Raw genomic sequence first — 11,698 nt, 5'->3', positions numbered from 1 at the left:
TGAAGATAATAATTTATTTTTTCATTCAAACGTTTTATTTAGTTTCTTTATACACGTCCAGAACACGTTTCAAGTTCAAGCAAGCAAGTTCAAGATTTTTAATGTAGCTCCAAACACACAATGATATTTATGCTTTTACAGAATCAACAAACAAAAATCTAACAAAAAATTATTTTCAATTTAAACTACCAGTCAAAACTGTGTAATTTTAAAGAGGGGGTATTCTGCTAAATTAATTTGTTTAAGATTCCTCCCTGTGTTACAATGTCGTTCCCTTATCCAAAACATCCCTGAAGAGGTTTTAGATGTCATCCATGTGTTAAGTGCATTTATTCAGTTGCCCATGATGTTTCTCCAGTGTCCTTGTTTTCTGAAATCTGAAGGTGCCTCTTCATGGCTGAATTCCAGGTTCAGACCAAGTCCAGGTCTAAGTCGAGTTTTGGCAGAGCAGTTTTTAAACGCTGAACAGTTGTCTCTTTGTCTTTGATTCCAGGAAGATCGCTCAAAAACAGGTACTCCAGGTTTCTATGGGGGCGAGAGGGATAATATAGAATGTTATGAGACCATTAATGCACAAAAGTACGTGGTTCAATCCCTCCTCCCAAACACGCATGCTGTCACTGTGTCCTTGGGCAAGACCATAGACTATACAGTTGTCCCTCACTATATCACAGTTCACCCTTCGTGGTCTCACTGTTTTGCGGATTTTTCCAGTGCAATTCTACACACTTTTTTACAGTGTATGAACGTTCTTTGTGTTCTGCGTCCTGATTGGCTGTTGGACTGCAGACCACCATCAATCAATCTCCTCTGTGCCGTGTCTCCTGTACAGTACAGAATGTGTTCAGTTAAATTTACATAAATGTTGGATCGACACTACAGCGGAGCGGCACCGGGACAAAGAGGCATGGTCAGAGGAAAAGTGAAATACATGAGAGTCACTATTAACAGAAATATGAGCAAATGTTAATGCTTGTCTCAGAAAAGTGTATAAATTGTGTGGTGAGGGGTTTTACAGCCTTAAAACATATATAATAACTGTAAAAAATAAAGCTGACTACTTCGTGGATTGTGCATATTGCAGGTTATTTTCGAAACATAACCCCCGTGATAAACGAGGGAACATTGTATATAAATGGACATATCGGACTTGCTAGCTATCGTGTTCCAAACAGGAAGTGATCATGGGAACGCTTCCGACTCCTTCGACTTTGGCTTCAATTCACTATCTATTGAAAAACTGTCCCCTTTCTCTGTAACTGCTGCTGTCAGGCTCATCATTTTAGTCTTAAATGTTCGTATTAACCCTCTACATGATCCTGGGGATTTTATTTCACTATTGTGTTTGTAAATCAAGATATGAACATTAATAACACAAAAATCAGGTGCCTTCTTTCCCCGAAAGTCACTCCTGCTAGCATTAGCAACAGGTTTGACTGACAGTATTGCTAAGTACCCACTCCCTGCTAAACCAGTGGTGCGGGCAGGGAGGGGCATTACCTTCAACAGCCTCTCTCTGGATTTGCTCTTTGGTTGCTATGATACTCGTGGTCGTAATTCCAAATAAGTAACTCAGCGCCAAATTGGCCGCTATAACTGCTAGCGTCGATAAGCGTCATTTGGAATTGAACGCTGTGGTGACGTCACACTCACTTGGTCCACTTCTTTATACAGTCTGGGGGCAAGATGCCTGTAAATCCAACAACTATGATGAGGCAACAGTGGCTCAGTTGGTAGAACGTTTCCCCACTGATCTGAAGGTTGGTAGCTTGAATCCCTCTTCACATATACATCATTGGCCCATGGCCCATCATTGCCCCACTGGATGTGTGTGTGAATGTGTGTGTGAATGTGCGTATGAATATGTGTGTGAATGTTTGTATGAATGTGTGTGTGAATGTGTGTGAATGTGTGTATGAATGTGTGTGTGAATCTGTGTGTGAATGTTTGTATGAATGTGCGTGTGAATGTGTGTGAATGTGTGTGTGAATGTGCGTATGAATATGTGTGTGAATGTGTGTGTGAATGTGTGTGTGGGGGTGTGTGTGGGGGTGTGTGTGGGGGTGTGTATGAATGTGTGTGTGAATCTGTGTATGAATATGTGTGTGAATGTTTGTATGAATGTGCGTGTGAATGTGTGTGAATGTGTGTGTGAATGTGCGTATGAATATGTGTGTGAATGTTTGTATGAATGTGTGTGTGAATGTGTGGGGGTGTGTGTGAATGTGTGTATGAATGTGTGTGTGAATGTGCGTATGAATATGTGTGTGAATGTTTGTATGAATGTGTGTGTGAATGTGTGTGAATGTGTGTATGAATGTGTGTGTGAATGTCTGTATGAAAGTGTGTGTGAATGTGGGGGTGTGTGTGAATGTGTGTATGAATGTGTGTATGAAGGTGTGTGGGTGTGTGTGTGTGTGTGTGAATGGGGGTGTGTGTGTGGGGGGGGGGTGTGTGTGAATGTGTGTGAGTGGGGGTGTGTGTGTGAATGTGAAGGGGTGTGTGGGGGTGTGTGTGAGTGAGTGTGTGTGTGAATGTGAGTGGGGGTGTGTGTGTGAAGGGGTGTGTGTGTGAGTGTGAGTGTGTGTGTGAATCTGTGTGTGAATGTGTGTGTGAATGTGTGCGTGGGGGTGAGTGTGAATGTGTGTGTGAATGTGAGTGTGAATGTGTGTGTGAATGTGTGTGTGAATGTGTGTGTTTTTGTGGTGTGAGTGAAGACAAAGTCATTAACATAATTTCATCACTTTCAAAATCCAGAGCAAAAGACTCTTGGGGACTTGACACGCTTTTCTTAAAGAAGCATAAGACTATTTTGGCAGCACCAATTATGCACATAATTAATCAGTCATTACGTGAATGTGTGTTTCCAGACTCATTTAAAACAACAATTGTAACACCTATTTTTAAATCAGGAAATCGTATGGATATCAAGAACTATAGACCTATTAGTGTGCTTCCTGTGGTCTCCAAGGTCATAGAAAAAATTGTTGTGGAACAATTTATTGACCACCTCGACACTCCACGGATACAGCATGTTGCTATTTGTTTGAGGTGATCAAGTCTAGTCTGGACAAGGGACCCCCTTGGGTTGGGGCTATTTTTTTTTTTTTTTATCTCCGTAAGGCATTTGACACTGTTAACCATTCAGTGCTGTTGACAAAAATGCAAAATTTCTCACTCTCAAGAAACACTGTCAGTTGGTTTCAGTCGTACTTGGCAGACCGTCACCAGTGTGTAAGGATAAATGACAAAACATCTCCATTTACTACTTGCTTAGCAGGTGTGCCCCAAGGGTCCATTCTGGGGCCGTTGCTCTTCAGCTTGTACATCAACGACCTACCTTCTATTTGTGACGATGTAGAAATCGTGATGTACGCTGACGACACAGTATTCCTTACACACCGTCTCGACGCAAATTCTGTTGCAGCTAAGCTATCTGTGGCAATGGTAAAAGCAATAGAGTGGTTTAACAAATCTTTCCTTACTCTGAATACTGAGAAAACTGTTACAATGTACTTCTCAAACAAACAAAGTCAAAGTGTATGTCCAAATATACAAATAATAGTTGCATGATTAAAAATGTTGAGGAAGTTAAATACCTGGGAATCATATTAGACTCTACCCTTAATTTTAAAAAACATATTAAAAAGGTTTGTAATGTCTTGAAATTCAACATCGCTAACTTCCAACACATTAGAAGCTCATTATCATTAGAAGCAGCAAAGTCTTATCCCAATGCTATGATTATATCTCACATTTTGTATTGTATTTCCTCATGGTCTCAAGCCAAAATAACAGTACTAAATCCTCTTAGATCATTGCATAATCATGCGTTGAAAATCCTCGATAAAAAGCCCAGACGTTACCATCATTGCTACATATTGGACAAATTTAAAATATTAAGCTTTGACAACTTGATCAGGTACTCTGATATTCGTCTGGTACATAAAATCTTGCATGACGCTGCCCCACCCCCACTAAAGAAATATGTACAGCCTCGCTCTCAACTAACAAGTAGTGTGTTAAGGTCTGTGTCTAGGGGTGACTGCAATGTTCCTACAAGAAAGTCCGCTTTCTCTCAATCTGCCTTCTCTTTTAAAGCCATCAAGGAATGGAACGGGCTTCCAGAAAATCTTAAGAACATAGCAGATTATCACAGTTTTTCATGGGCTGTTAAAAACTGGCTTCTTGACCATCAGTCCTGCCCACACTAACTATACCAGACGGGTATTCGGCCACTAGATGACCACATCATGAGTGTTATTGTACTGTCTTAGTGTCATATTACTGTCTTGTTTACATTTATAATACCAATAAGGTACAGAGCTATCAGATGCTACCCTCGTGGGTATCATCTGATAGCGACTATACTGTATTTATTCTGATATCTGTTGCATATGTCTCGCACTTTAATAACTTGAAGTTTGCACTATGTCTTGAAAATTTTGCACACTTGTATATTGTCTTTTGTATTGCACTTTTTATATGTAAATAGTTTTTTAATGTTTGTGACATCAAGGACTACAGATGGAAATTAGCATTTTGCTAAATCTGGTGCAGCCATCTTTTTAATGTATCTGCACACTGTCCTTCAAATAAAAAAATAAAATAAAATAAAAAAATGGGGGAGTGGTTCCTTGAAGGTGGAAAAGATCTATATAAAAATGTGACCATTTACCATAAATATTGACCTTAGGTTCAAACCAAAGTCAGAATTGTTAAAACATGAAATGTTGTGATATGGGCTTTATGTTGAATGTTGTCACGTACTTGAGTTTGTGCAGAGCGATGATCCCTTTGTCTGTGACATTCCCGCAGGATACCACTTCCATCAGATACACACTGTTCTGCAGGTTTTCTATGGAGCTCAGCTGCTCCAGACAGCCATCCTCGATATATATGCACTTTTTAAACCGGATCTCCTCCAAGTTCTTCAGACCATCTGCAAACAACAACACCAACAAGACCGTTCAGTTTGAGGGAAACAAAATCCAAATGGGCGTTTTGTATTTGCCTGTTTTTGGCACGTGTGCAACAAGTAGACCTCACCATGATTACTTTACCAACTTATCAACTTAACTTAATAGTTTTGGTCAATATTTATCATGGGCACTTTTTCTGTATTGTATAAGCATCAAATTAAAATCTACTTAAGTAAATGTATTTAAGTACCTGCTTTAACTTGAAAACTTTAGTCAGGATGTTTCCGCAAACATGGTCAAAGTAACGCATCAAATCATATGAAAAGTACTTTTACTTTTCAGTCCAGTTCAAATTATAGTAGGGTAAAATTAAAAGTAAAACGTACTCACTGTAAAATGTACTTAAGTAAAGTAAACCTGAAAACTCTGCTTAAGAACAGTATGTGACCACTTATACTTGGTCACCTTTACCCGCTGGATTTGAGATAAAGAGTGATCATTACTTGCGATGTCGATGCAAACAAAATGCACAAGTGTTTCATACTGCTATCCATTTTTGCAGGTAATGTTTATTATCACTGTTGCTCATTTAGAGTATTTTTGGGGATAGTTCTACTTTAGGGTTTTTGTGTCAGTGGCGTAAATGAGTTTCAATATTTATCATCTGTATTTACCTCAGCGATGTATCAAACTCCAGAATGTGCTAGCGCGACAGACCTAGCTACATGGGGCAGGATTTAAGGAGGGGATGGGGATAGAGTGGCGGAAAACACTTACTACAAATTATTATTTTATTCCTCACAATGAACGAATGTCCTTTTTCATCATCTAGAGTTGGGTTTGTGGAGATGCAAGCCCACACACAGTATGGATGCATGTTTTTCAGTCCAGTCAACTGGAGATCGACAGATGTGAGTTTTTGACCGATGCCGATGTCGATTGTTTAGAATCCAGAGCAATCCATGACCGATAAGCTCTGCCCATATTTTTGAGCCGATTTTGGTTATTTCCCCAAATTATGTACTTTAAATTTACTATAAACTCATCTACAGCTCTTTTTTTCACCACAGACCTAGGAGAGCTGTGTTCTTCATATAAAGCTTTGTGTGTATTTTCTAGGCAGGAGACTGACCAAAACGAAATATTGGTTCGATATATTGATCTATCTCTACAATAAACACCACCAAATGAAAACCCATGCTTGTATTTTGGTCTATTTTCTGGCTAAAAAGATTGACACTATGGCTTTAAGGTTGCATTTTATTCATTTAATTAATTCATTTTATTAATTCATTTAATTTAGAATGTTTATGTTATTCAAAATCTGCTCATTTCATTCCTGTGGTCAGATCTAAACCCAAAGTCCAGTGTCCCATCCTAGTTCTGTCTGGGCAAAAGTTCAGGGTTGTTTTGGAGGATGAGGTCAGAGAGAAAACAATCGGGGAGCTTGCGTCATATTTGGCACTGATTTAGAGAGATGAACTTTCACCCTCCTCTTCCCTTTCGTGTTCACGCCGATACTGAGCATTTTCAGGGTCAGACTCACGTTAATGATTGATGCGAAATGCTAAATGTACAGTTAGTGCCAAAAGAGAGGCCAGACACCGGAGACGTCCTCATGCATAATACAGAACCGAAGACGAGATCTAAATCAGTCTGATTAGTGACCTCATTATCGTCAACTTTACATTTATTTAGAGCAGTGGTTCTTAACCTTGTTGGAGGTACTGAACCCCACCAGTTTCATATACACATTCACCGAACCCTTCTTTATTGAAAAATAATATATATATTTTTTTCAAGACATAAGTATGTTTTACTGGTGCACAAAATGAAGCGTGCATTAACATCACTGTGTTCAAAGAATAAAACCAATACAGTGCATGAACTCACAACAAATTACATACATACCTTATCACAAAGAAAAAATTTTAATACTATCACACTGAAATTATTTTAATTTTTAACCTTATGTATTCCAATAATGAACTTATTGTATTTGTGGTATTTATTATTTTTAACATTTTAACACACACCCATCACCTCATTTCCATCAGGCTAGAATAATAATGAATATTTACTGCAAATCAGTGACTTCTACTGTTGCCTTTGAGAGACCAGTTCAGAAACGCGTGGCTTCACCTTGACAAGTGCCTCTCATGTAATTTTCACAGCAAAGTCTGTTCCTTTTCTTCGTTTTTATGTCGTTTTATGTTTTTATGCCGTTCGAACGGCTCATTTAAATCGGGCAGGTACTTCGATAGGCACATCAAAGGGTGCATTTGTCGAATTGGGGCACGGCCAACGTCTGGAGACGCTCACAGTCCACGAATCATATGAGTCGGGTGCGTGTCTTGACCTGCGCCGAACCCCTGAGACTGACTCACCGAACCCCTAGGGTTCGATCGAACCCAGGTTAAGAACCACTGATTTAGAGCTTCTACAAGAAACTGGTTTATTTGCTATATTTTTAAAAAGCATAAAAACAATTATCTGAACCTGATCACGGTTAGGAAGTAGATATTTTTGTTTCCTCATCACAAACAGACCTGGAGTTGTGTTTTGTCTCATTCACACATGTTTAACACACAAACCCTGCATACTTAGGCTGAGTTCTTCTCTCAAATAGAAAACACTCTTCCATCTTGTGATGCCATCATGTGGTGATACAGGAAATGCTCCACTGCTTTTAAACTCCATTCACCTTAATTGGAATTATTTGGATCATTTCAGTCTTGGAATTTCCAGTCTCTACTGAACTAAAGGTAAAACAAGCTGTTAATTTGAAAACTACCACTTTATGGCATCACAAGGTGGAACAGAGCATTTTGAGCTTTGGAGATGTAGACAGACTAATAAAAAAGTGTTAGTGAAACATGTGTGAATGAAACAAAACACAACTCCAGGTCTGTTTTTGAGGAGGTAACATCATAAGAACAGGGATTACAGCTCTCAAGAGTCAAATTTGATATAGAACCTTTAAACATTGTAGATACAATCAACTCTCAAGAGCAATTGAAAAATATGCTTGCAAAATGGCAGTGCTTACAATATAAATAGATATGAATGTTTATAAAATTACTTGGTTTTAACTTTTGGGTCTATTGCATTCATATAGATCATCTGTTGGAGTGTAATTGGTGGTTTGTGATACTCAGGAGTCTTGGTTTAGTCCAAGTTTAGTCCCAGTTCAGTGGCTGGTGATCACAGGAATGCACTGTGGTTGGTTCAATACAGTGTTCCCTCGTTTATCGCAGGGGTTATGTTCTAAAAATAACCCGCAATAGGCGAAATCCGCGAAGTAGTCAGCTTTACTTTTTTACAATTATTGTATATGTTTTAAGGCTGTAAAACCCCTCACCACACACTTTATACACTTTTCTCACACAGGCATTAACATTTTCTCACATTTCTTTCTTGTTTAATTAATTAATAGTGACTCTCATGTATTTCACTTTTCCTCTGACCATGCCTCTTTGTCCCGGTGCCGCTCCGCTGTAGTGTCGATCCAACATTTATGTAAATTTAACTGAACACATTCTGTACTGTACAGGAGACACGGCACAGAGGAGATTGATTGATGGTGGTCTGCAGTCCAACAGCCAATCAGGACGCAGAACACAAAGAACGTTCATACACTGTAAAAAAGTGTGTAGAATTGCACTGGAAAAATTTGCGAAACAGCGAGACTGGGTGAACCACGTTATAGCGAAGGACCACTGTATTGTCTAGTGTTTGATATTTAGGAAGAGTGTTGTCACGATACAAAAAATGTTTTCGATACTAAGGAATAGAATCGATACTTAATACCGATTCTGACCGTTTCGATACTAGTTTTAGTATCGATTAGTATCTGATTTTCCTACTTTGGCGTTTTTCACGTTTTCCTCCACAAACCTAAGTGTTCGAAGCCTTTGTGCATTATGCAGGACTCTGTGGCGTCTATGGCCTGGATGCGGTACCGTCCCAGAGGTCCAGTGGGCAGAGCGTTGTAGTCCTGATGGAACCGGTCAAATCCCTGGAACCGGACTTTGGCTCCACATCTCAACAACCACTCAGCAGCAGCGCGATCTGGGCCCACCGCTTTGATCCTCTCATGGTCCACTCTGAGGGAAGAGGCAAGAGACAAAGAGAGAGGAAGAGGAGGGAGACAGAAGGGAGAGAGGAGGGAGGAGAGAAAGAGAAAGAGGAGGGAGGAAAGAGAAAGAGGGACAGAGAGAGAGAGGGTGGCGAGGTATACAAAGAGGGAGGAAGGAGGAATAGAGAGAGAGAGGAGTGAGAGAAGAGGGGAGGAAGGAGGAATAGAGAGAAAAAGAAGAGGGAGAGAGGAGGGAGAGAGGAGGGGAGGAAAGAGGAATAGAGAGAGGAGTGAGAGAGAGAGCAACAGAGAAAGACAGAGAGAGAGGAGGAGGGAGAAAGGAGGAATAGAGAGAGGGGAGGAAAAAGGTATAGAAAGAGAGGAGTGAGAGAGGAGGGGGAGGTATACAAAGAGGGAGGAAGAAGGAATAGGGAGAGAAGTGAGAAAGAAGTGAGAGAAAGAGAGAGAGGAGGGAGAGAGGAGGGGAGGAAGGAGGAATAGAGAGAGAAAGAGTGAGCAGAGTGAGAGAGGAGGGTGAGGTAGACAAAGTAGGAGGAAGGGGGCAAAGAGAAAAAGAGAGAGAAGAGTTATAAAATGTGGGAGGAAGGTGAAAAGGAGAGAGAAAGAAGAGTGAGAGAGGAAGAGAGAGGTATAAAAGAGGGAGGAAGAGGGAATAGAGAGAACGAGAGGAGGGGGAGGTATAAAAAGAGGGAGGAGAGAGAGAGATAAGAGAGAGGAGGGTGGAGGTAGAGAGAGGAAGAGAGGTATAAGAAGTGGGTGGAAGCGGGAAGAGAGAGAAGTGAGAGAGATTAGGGAAAGGAGGGTGGGGGTAGAGAGAGGATGGAGAAAGGGGAAAAAGGGGATGGAGAGAGTAGGTAGGGGGTAGGGAGAGATAGTGAGAAGAGAGAGAAAAGGGAAGAAGGGGAAATCATTTCATTCAGTTGATGTGGAAGTGATACAGGGAGTAAACAGACTGGAATCCCTTTTCAGACCTGCTTTATTAAGAATTTGAATCATTAATTATAGAGTCGGGGTTGAGGGGCGATGTCAGAAACTGCCAGTCATGATGGGGATGACTGCTCCTGATCTATTAACCGATGTCTTATTTTCATCAAGAGTCAGTTTTGTGGAGATGCAAGCCTGCATACAGTTATGATGCATGTTTTTCAGTGCATTAAACACAACCAAGATGAAAACCCATTCTTTTTTTTAATTCATTTTATTATTATTTGACTAAGAAGTTGCATAATGTGGCTGTAAGATCACATTTTATTAAATTTATGCTATGTATGCTATTTAAAGCTTTTTTAACCTACAATCGAAAAAAAAGTGTCCCGTCCTAGTTTTGTCTGGACTAAAGTTCAGGTTTGTTTTGGAGAATGAGGTCAGAGAGAAAACGATCTGGGGTCACATTTGAGTACTGATTTGGAGAGACGAACTTTCACCCTCCTCTTCCCTTTCATCTTATTCTCATCATCATCATCAGGAAGCAAACGGGTGCAGTCTCATATTTGTATTTCTATGGTGCTGTCTGCCTCTGATTAGCTGCAATATCCACTTCACAAATTCATTTGCCATTATCACAGTTATCCAGATCTGGCATCTGGTTTTTAGTTTGATTTTTCTTGATGGATTATGTTTCATCATATAAAAAAGAATAAGACTCACTTGTTGAAAACAGCATTGAGCCAGCCCCAGAAGTGTCTGCAGCTCTGACTTCTGTGAGTCATGGCAGCAACTTGTATCGCCCTTGATAACAGTCTCATGTCTGTGATCTGTAGTAAACAAAATGAAACATGCACTATTGCAGATAATTATGAATGCAGATGTTACAAACAGAATTAAGATTTATCCATGCATGAAAAAGCCACACTCAGTGCTGGAACAAGTACTACATTTTGTTACTTGAGTAAAAGTACAGTACAGAATACTCAAGTAAAAGTAAAAGTATTTCATGTAGATTTTGAGTCTTATAAAGCTTCAAATGTAGTGATTTTGATAAAGATTTGAGCTGGAGCTGAATTGACTGGGTTTCTTTTATTTGTTTTTTTCTATTTGTATATTGTTGTTTATTCAAAGTACAACCGTGTTCAAAATAAACCCCTCAGACTTTACTGCAGGTCTCAAACAATAATAAAAAAATACATCCTTTTCAGTCCTGTTCTAGATGTAGTGGAGTAGAAAGTACTCTTTGTTTCGTTCCATCACTGTCCACTCTCATAAACTGGATCTTACATGAAATTACCACTGATCAATCTGTCAATGAATTAATGTAAAACTTCAAGCTTCTGATCTAATAGAAAATGCGTCGTGTTAGAATGAGAAAGGAGAATAAAGATGCTTTGCAGCCTAAATAAAAATGTATAAATGTTTTGGTATTTGTGAGAAACTACAGGCTTTATATCTATGGCACATTCATTAAGTAGCATTTTTTCAGTTTTTTTGTCGATATTTCTGCTATAACAGAGTAAAATGTAAGCCTGACGTGTTCCTTAACATGTTAAACGTCTGGCTAAGGCAGCTTTATTTTGCTGAGTATTCAATGTTTAAATATTGAATTTCGTACCTGTTTCGCACACACGTCTTGTTTACATTCTAGGCTGCGTCCATTGCTGCGTCCTCTGACCCTGTGACGTCACCAGATGCGTGCGTTTCTATTGGTCGAGGCGACTTTAGGCTCGTATTTCCGGAAATACAC

General features: G+C 39.7%; 1 protein-coding gene across 1 annotated transcript; it reads right to left on the bottom strand.

The window, feature by feature from the left end:
* Positions 1-221: 221 nt before the first annotated feature.
* Positions 222-11,625, bottom strand: dmac2l (distal membrane arm assembly component 2 like). Its single transcript, XM_033988347.2, has 5 exons — positions 11,567-11,625; positions 10,669-10,775; positions 8,820-9,028; positions 4,771-4,942; positions 222-525 (listed from the first exon to the last, which is right to left on the bottom strand). The coding sequence occupies exons 2-5, from the start codon at positions 10,764-10,766 to the stop codon at positions 411-413; spliced, it is 594 nt and encodes a 197-aa protein (XP_033844238.1). The 5' UTR covers positions 10,767-10,775; positions 11,567-11,625; the 3' UTR covers positions 222-410.
* Between the last annotated feature and the right edge of the window lie 73 nt (positions 11,626-11,698).

This window comes from Periophthalmus magnuspinnatus, chromosome 22, assembly GCF_009829125.3.
Source record: "Periophthalmus magnuspinnatus isolate fPerMag1 chromosome 22, fPerMag1.2.pri, whole genome shotgun sequence".
Classification (NCBI taxonomy): domain Eukaryota; kingdom Metazoa; phylum Chordata; class Actinopteri; order Gobiiformes; family Gobiidae; genus Periophthalmus; species Periophthalmus magnuspinnatus.
The sequence above is the reverse complement of the archived record's forward strand: the minus strand, read 5'-3'. Positions and strand labels throughout refer to the sequence as shown.